The sequence below is a fragment of the Carassius gibelio genome, chromosome B10 (assembly GCF_023724105.1).
Source record: "Carassius gibelio isolate Cgi1373 ecotype wild population from Czech Republic chromosome B10, carGib1.2-hapl.c, whole genome shotgun sequence".
NCBI lineage: Eukaryota > Metazoa > Chordata > Actinopteri > Cypriniformes > Cyprinidae > Carassius > Carassius gibelio.
In genome coordinates, this window is record NC_068405.1 from 22,458,563 (window position 1) to 22,466,431 (window position 7,869).

Below are 7,869 nucleotides of genomic sequence, written 5' to 3' on the forward strand. Positions count from 1 at the left end.
TTTTGAGGGGTGGCAACATATGGCAGACTCATAGATTAATTATTTTGTATAGTATTTTAAAATGTAACGCCAGTGCGCCATATTAAGTTAATTGCCTGCGCGCTTCTCCTGTCTGTACGGTAATGCGACAGAGAGTCGAGTGGTTATGAAGCAATCGTTAGCCTATTTTTACAAAAACTGTTTCTACGGGGCCATAATGTAACAGAAGGTAATGGAGTCCTTTATACATTGTCGTGTATCTTTAGAAATAAATAATTGAAAAACGGAGTCTTTAAACGCCTCAGATGTAAAGTTATTCACTGTCAGTGACGCCAAAATGAATGTGAGTCAATGGGAATGCTAACGCAAGTGAAGTTCTGCTACAAGATGGTGGCACCCGGCTGACTTCAACTTCCGGTCGACTTCCTTGCCGCCTGATCGCAAATCATTTGAATCAGTTCGGGAGTTCGGAGCGGCTTCGCGGATCATTTGAATCAGTTTGGGAGTTCGTAGCGGGTTCGCGAATCATTTGAGTCAGTTCGGGAGTTCAAAGCGGGTTCGCGAATCATTTGAGTCAGTTCGGGAGTTCAAAGCGGGTTCGCGAATCATTTGAGTCAGTTTGGGCAGAGTTTGGGGATCGCAAATCATTGGAATCAGTTCGGGAGTTCGGAGCGGGATCACGAATCATTTGAATCAGTTCGGGAGTTCGGAGCGGGATCACGACGAAAGATTCGCGCTGGTAAATTTTCAAATTGGCCATAACCTTTAATTCTTTGCTGCCAACTGGGGTGATCCCAGTAGATCCGCCCCTGCATATATATATATATATATATATATATATATATATATATATATATTTGTGACATTGAAATCATGCTGAGAACATGATCATCATGGTTCAATAAAGTCCGCTTCAGTGCTGCCGTCATATAAAGAATATTTAGGACTTTGTCCAGACTTCTGGATACCACTGTATATACAAAAAAATCATTTCACAAAAATCATAAAATCATTTATTGAAACAATGCATCCACCATCTCATACAGATTGATTGACTCTCAGTCAGCTTTTGGTCATCAACTCTGTTTTGTGTAACAGGTACAGATTTGTTCAAGTTAGTCATAACACACTGTGCATTGTACAATGGTAATATTTCAAATTATGTAAAAGTTTTGGTTTCACATTCCAGTTTTCTGAACTTTTTAAAAATGTAGCTCCTTTTAGCATCACCAGTTTTCTGCGTCAAACAAAACAAACAAACAAAAAAACATTTGGGCATTATAAATAATTATTGCTAAACCTCTAACTACCTTACATCAGATTAGATTAAGAAAACGCTTATAAAAATGCAGAAAGTTGGACTATAACTGCATGCTTTGGAAGAACTGATCTACCAATATATAAAATATACAAAAAGAAATGTGCTGAAACTAGCATGTCAGAGCAGGATAAATATCTTAAAAGTAGGACACGTCGAATATGTACCGCAATCTAACGTGTTTGACATGTAAGTCACTGTGTGACAAACCCATAAACTTACTAGCCCAAGACATTCTGTTTACTAAGGCAATGATTACATTAAAAACTGTCTAGTTAAGAAACAAGGTGTTTTTCCCTCCTCTCAATACATTAATGCTTTAGCCACGGATGAGCTTCTATTGAAGCTTTACTGCGGTCGCCATAGTCATAAAGAAGCTCTTCTCCTTCCTGGATGTCTCTGGAGGCCACAAGGATAAGGTGAGGTATTCCAGTAATATCGTGGAGCTTGGTTTGACAATTGCCGTTTTTACTGTGGTTGATGAGCCTTCCCAACCGATCCGACTCCTTCGTAGCGTCCACACTGTCAGGGGAGAAATGTGAAAGATTTCAGACATGCTGCGGCTTCAAAAGGAAAAGTTCAGCCAAAAATGAAAAAATGCTGAAAATGTATTCACCCTCACACCATCCTAGATGTAGAAAGATAGCATTAGAGCACTCCGCAATAATTCCTCTGCAGTGAATGGGTGCCGTCAAGGTAATAGTCCAAATAATGGTTTGAAATTTAAAATGTCTCGATGGTTTTGTTTCTTACAAAGACGCTGCTTTTCTGTTCACAAGATGTTAACTGATGGACTGGAGTGGTGTGGATCATTGTGTGATGTTTTCATCAGCTGTTTGGTCTCTTATGACGGCACCCATTCACTGCAGAGGATCCATAGGTGAGCAAGTGATGCAAATACAAAATTTCTCCATATCTGTTCCCATGAAGAAAACTTTAAGACAGCTTACTACAGCTTCCTCTGGAAAGTGCACTAAAAATGTTTGTGATTTTAATGATAAAAGACTGTAAACTGGTATACAGCATGTTTGCTTACTATATACATAATTTTAATAATTTTAAAACACTACATTTCATGTAGTTTTACAGTCAAATACAGTTACCATTTTGGAAGTGAAAAAGTACAAGTTATCTTATAGACAGTGAAAACCATAAGATGACATTCCCAGAATTTCCTGCAAAGCACTTTACATTTGTTATTTTTTCCTATAAGTTCTGTACATTAGTTTCTCATTACATTGTATGTTATAAAGTTACAGTTTATTGGGCTATTTTAGTTTTATGTGTTACCATGATGGTGTTTTGTATTTGTAGGACACCTTCACCTTCTATAGTATTTATGTCATCTTGTGGAAAAGCTGTTTTTGATGAGAAAGTGACAATGAATCAAAGTTCACTTTTTATGTTGGTTGTCAGTATATTATAAAAAATACAAAAACAGACTTGGTAAGTTAACATCATATCAGTACATGTTTTTTTTGTACATTTAGGTTTAATATGTAAAATCTGATATGTTGCTACTGTATAACATTTTTTTTTTATTAAAGCTGCTCACAGTGGGTGTGGTACCTACCAATATGTTTTGCTGAGATACTGGAAGTAATACATGTAGCAGCCAGTGTTTGGATCTTGTGCGTATAAAGCCTCCCTTTTTTTGGCGTCCGTTATCTGCAGCAGATCTCCATGATACTCCACTACATACTGGCCTTTCTGGAACTTCTGTGTGGTGAAAACTCCCCTGCCCTTTCCTTCAATGTATCTGACCTGTCAAGAGCAACATGAAGGTACTGTATGCTTGAGTCCATCCAGCAGAGTTTAACATAAAACTGAATTCATCATGTCCAAAATTACCATCATTCCATTCTCAATCCCGTTTGTGATCAGCGTGTCTATGTGCCTCTTCTCTTCACACTGTTGACAGAATACAGGCATATGCATTAATATCATAACTTTGGCTGATGTAACGCCTGTGAAAAACATAATCTGACCACTACCTTCAGCTCACTTTTGCTTTTTCTGGAGCTTCTTCTGATGGGGTAATAATCTGTAACCTTTCGGTTTTGAGAGCTCTTGGTATCAGTACTGAAAGACAAAAATTGATTAGTAATACAAGAATGTCAAGAAAGCAAAGGAAAATGTTCATAATACAGTAATTTTATAAACCGTAGACCTTAATAATGTATATATTTTATATAAGATTTTTATACTGCATTTTCTTTTGTTGAAATTAAGAATTTTGTTGCGTTTTTTAGTTTTTGTAATTTTTTTTAACGGAGTATATAGTTTATTTTTTGAAGTTTTGTTGTTTTAGTACTTAAACTAAACAAAAATGTGAAATAGAAATAAAAAAGCTAAAATAAAGTTACCATTACATTTTATTTCAGTTAATTTATGTTTTACTTAATGATAATGATTGATAAATATCGTTTTGTAAAATAAAATTGATAAAGCAATATTTTAATAATTAAAATTCCATAAATGAAATCATCAATTCAAAAAGCTAGAAAGTTGCTAATCTAGTACTTGAACAAAATGTAAAAAAAATACTTTCAATTTTCAGGCAAAAATGTTTTGATTGAGATTGAAATACATCACTGACTTACATTCTCTTTGTGGATTTCTTGACTTTAACTTTGCGACAGGCTGGTTTCCTCTGACAGGGGGAAGTGATGTCACTGCTGGCGTGGATGTATGATGCAGTGCAGTGAAGCTGATGCGTCTGCTTCTCGGCTCGGTGCACAGAGTGCTGCAGCTGTTCACTCACAGCCATTTTTGGGAGGATGAACTCACCATTTACAGTACTGCCTCTCCTGGCTGCAATACACACAAATTAAAGACTTGAGTGAACTTGAACAATGTCAAGAGACAGAGCTTGCACTTACAGTCAGGTCCATAAATATTGGGACATCGACACAATTCTAATCTTTTTGGCTCTATACACCACCACAATGGATTTGAAGTGAAACGAACAAGATGTGCGTTAACTGCAGACTTCCAGCTTTAATTTTAGGGTATTTACATCCAAATCAGGTGAACAGTGTAGGAATTACAACAGTTTGTATATGTGCCTCCCACTTTTTAAGGGACCAAAAGTAATGGGACAATTGGCTGCTCAGCTGTTCCATGGCCAGGTGTGTGTTATTCCCTCATTATCCCATTTACAAGGAGCAGATTAAAGGTCCAGAGTTAATTTCAAATGTGATTATTTGCATTTGGAATCGGTTGCTGTCAACTCTCAATATGAGATCCAAAGTGCTGCCACTATCAGTGAAGCAAGCCATCATTAGGCTGAAGAAACAAAACAAACCCATCAGAGCGATAGCAAAAACATTAGGTGTGGCCAAATCAACCGTTTGGAACATTCTTAAAAAGAAAGAATGCACCGGTGAGCTCAGCAACATCAAAAGACCCGGAAGACCATGGAAAACAACTGTGGTAGATGACCGAAGAATTCTTTCCCTGGTGGAAAAAAAACCCTTCACAACAGTTGGCCAGATCAAGAACACTCTCCAGGAGGTAGGTGTATGTGTGTCAAAGTCAACAATCAAGAGAAGACTTCACCAGAGTGAATACAGAGGGTTTACCACAAGATGTAAACCATTGGTGAGCCTCAAAAACAGGAAGGCCAGATTAGATTTTGCCAAACAACATCTAAAAAAGCCTTCACAGTTCTGGAACAACATCCTATGGACAGATGAGACCAAGATCAACTTGTACCAGAGTGATGGGAAGAGAAGAGTATGGAGAAGGAAAGGAACTGCTCATGTTCCAAAGCATACCACCTCATCAGTGAAGCATGGTGGTGGTAGTGTTATGGCGTGGGCATGTATGGCTGCCAATGGAACTGGTTATCTTGTATTTATTGATGATGTGTCTGCTGACAAAAGCAGCAGGATGGATTCTGTGTTTCGGGCAATATTATCTGCTCCTATTCAGCCAAATGCTTCAGAAATCATTGGTCAGCGCTTCACAGTGCAGATGGACAATGACCCCAAGCATACTGCGAAAGCAACCAAAGAGTTTTTTAAGGGAAAGAAGTGGAATGTTATGCAATGGCCAAGTCAATTACCTGACCTGAATCCGAATGAGCATGCATTTCTCTTGCTAAAGACGAAACTGAAGGGAAAATGACCCAAGAAAAAGCAGGAACTGAAGACCGCTGCAGTAGAGGCCTGGCAGAGCATCACCAGGGATGAAACCCAGCGTCTGGTCATGTCTATGCGTTCCAGACTACAGGCTGTAATTGACTGCAAAGGATTTGCAACCAAGTATTAAAAAGTGAAAGTTTGATTTATGATTGTTAATCTGTCCCATTACTTTTGGTCCCTTAAAAAGTGGGAGGCACATATACAAACTGTTGTAATTCCTACACTGTTCACCTGATTTGGATGTAAATACCCTAAAATTAAAGCTGGAATTCTGCAGTTAACGGACATCTTGTTTGTTTCATTTCAAGTCCATTGTGGTGGTGTATCGAGCCAAAAAGATTAGAATTGTGTCGATGTCCCAATATTTAAGGACCTGACTGTATTCCCTTCTTCCTTACAATTTCCATTCTTCTGTGGCTCATTTTGCGTGCAGAATAATCGTGAAGTTTTGCCGTCCTGGATGAGTTTGACGGAGATGGCATCATGATGCTTTGATTTGGAGCTGCTGTGGTGTAATAGACGGTGAAATGGACGGTGTCCGTTGCATATGACGTCCTGCAAAAAAGTGAGATTTAGAAAGAAGGCGCCAACTGGCTTGAGTTTTCTGGGAGATTAAGGAAAAAGTAGTGGCCTACATCAAATGTTGGTTTATGAGGCATTAAATAATATACAGTGGAGTAAAATGCTGTCATGTTTTTTGTAACCAATGCAAATTACAGACATTTTGTAATCAAAATTAACACACTGTTTAAAAAAAAAAATACATTTAGTGTAGCCTAAATGTTTTATTAAAAAAAATCAATTTGATATCAGATTCTGTAAGGATCTATAATTAGAATCAATTGTAATTTCCACATATAAAACGTTATATAGTGTTAATTTAATATCAATTAAATAAGTTTATACTTTTTGTAAAAACGTAATTATTTCAAGCGTTTTTGTTCCAATTTATATTAGTTAACTTTAGTAATTCTGCTGGGCACTTGTTTTTTAAAGATTTGTTCTGTTTTTTCAAATGTGTCTATGTAGTAGTAATCTTTTTTATTTTAGTTTTAGTTTAGTACTTAAATTATAAACACACACACATATACACACACACATACATACACATATATATATATATATACATATACATATACATATATATATATATATATATATATATATATATATTTTTTTTTTTAATATTATTATGAATATATATTGTCTTGTTGCATTTGTATGTGTGCACTGGAAAATTAATTTTACCAAGGAAAATTCCTTATGTGGCAAATAAAGATCTTTCTGATTCTGAGTACTGATTATAAAACAAAAATATAGAATATAACATTATAAATCATTGTTAAAAGCAGTAGTAAAAAGGTAATAATAAACTACATATTCATCAGGAGGCGACTAACAAAACGGTATTTCCTAAATAACTAATATTTCCTAGATAAAATGTTATTATAGAGATGCATATTTAACATGATAGTTGCTGATCACGCCCACACTGGGCCAGTAAACAGCTGTTTATAATGCTATTGTTCTTTTATCTGCTTTAAACGTCACAATCAAGTGTACTAACACACACATATCACACAATGCCACATACATTCATACAACTGATGAAACAGCACCAGAAGCAGCAGCTCGTGTGTTTCTGATGCATAGTTGAGGATAAATTTACAATAATCCTCATGCGCGAGGAAGACCTACCCCGTTCATTTCAGTGCACTTTCTTTCTTTTCGATGATTACTGTTTTGAAAACGATGATCCAGTCCAGTGTTTTTTCCTCTACACTTCTGTCCTTCTAAACGGCGTGGAACGAGGATATTCTAAAACAGCTCGAGAAAAAGAAAAAAAAACTAGAAACTTCAGAGCTGTTTTAATTAATGCTCCTCCATCCGAGCTAGTTTCTACAGTTTCACGCCGCCATGTTTGCAATTTTATCTCATTCACGGGAGGAAGCCATGTGAGCATTTAAATAACCAATGATGTTTGGAAGTTGTGTTCACATTGACCGGAAGATGGGGCTGTTAGGCGGCTCGCTCTTCCTGTTTTATTCTTTTTTCCTTTTACTGTCTATGGTTTTATTATTAGTTAAAAAATACAAATAAAATAGCTATCGAAAAGCTGATTCAGTTTTATGTTTTAATTTAATTATATGCGTTAATTATTTTGTGCTTATTTAGTTTGAACAGCTTGTTGATTCTATGGAGGCGGTAAGAGGAAGCCTTGAAAAAATATGTATTAATTAATAACTAAAAAAACTTCTTAAATAAACTATAATACAAATGTAATGATACAAATTTAAGGCGTTTTCTTTAATTTCTGTAAGAGTTTAAAGGTCAGTCTTGCAAAACACAGTATAATAAAATAATTAATAATAATATAATAAATAATATAATACATAACTGTTTTGTGATTTTATAAGGGCCAGC

At 36.0% G+C, this 7,869-nt stretch overlaps 1 protein-coding gene across 1 annotated transcript; it reads right to left on the bottom strand.

Moving 5' to 3' along the window:
- Positions 1 to 969: 969 nt before the first annotated feature.
- Positions 970 to 7,420, bottom strand: LOC127966870 (N-lysine methyltransferase KMT5A-A-like). Its single transcript, XM_052568192.1, has 7 exons — positions 7,144 to 7,420; positions 5,844 to 6,000; positions 3,901 to 4,111; positions 3,292 to 3,379; positions 3,149 to 3,208; positions 2,871 to 3,061; positions 970 to 1,819 (listed from the first exon to the last, which is right to left on the bottom strand). The coding sequence occupies exons 1-7, from the start codon at positions 7,150 to 7,152 to the stop codon at positions 1,609 to 1,611; spliced, it is 927 nt and encodes a 308-aa protein (XP_052424152.1). The 5' UTR covers positions 7,153 to 7,420; the 3' UTR covers positions 970 to 1,608.
- Between the last annotated feature and the right edge of the window lie 449 nt (positions 7,421 to 7,869).

Bases quoted from the DNA above. Each gene is read 5' to 3' on its own strand.
- LOC127966870 (XM_052568192.1), bottom strand. The intron at 4,112-5,843 runs GTAAGGAAGAAG...TGTGTATTGCAG, and splicing joins GCCACAGAAGAATGGAAATT to CCAGGAGAGGCAGTACTGTA. The intron at 1,820-2,870 runs GTAGGTACCACA...CTCCCCTGACAG, and splicing joins TATCTCAGCAAAACATATTG to TGTGGACGCTACGAAGGAGT.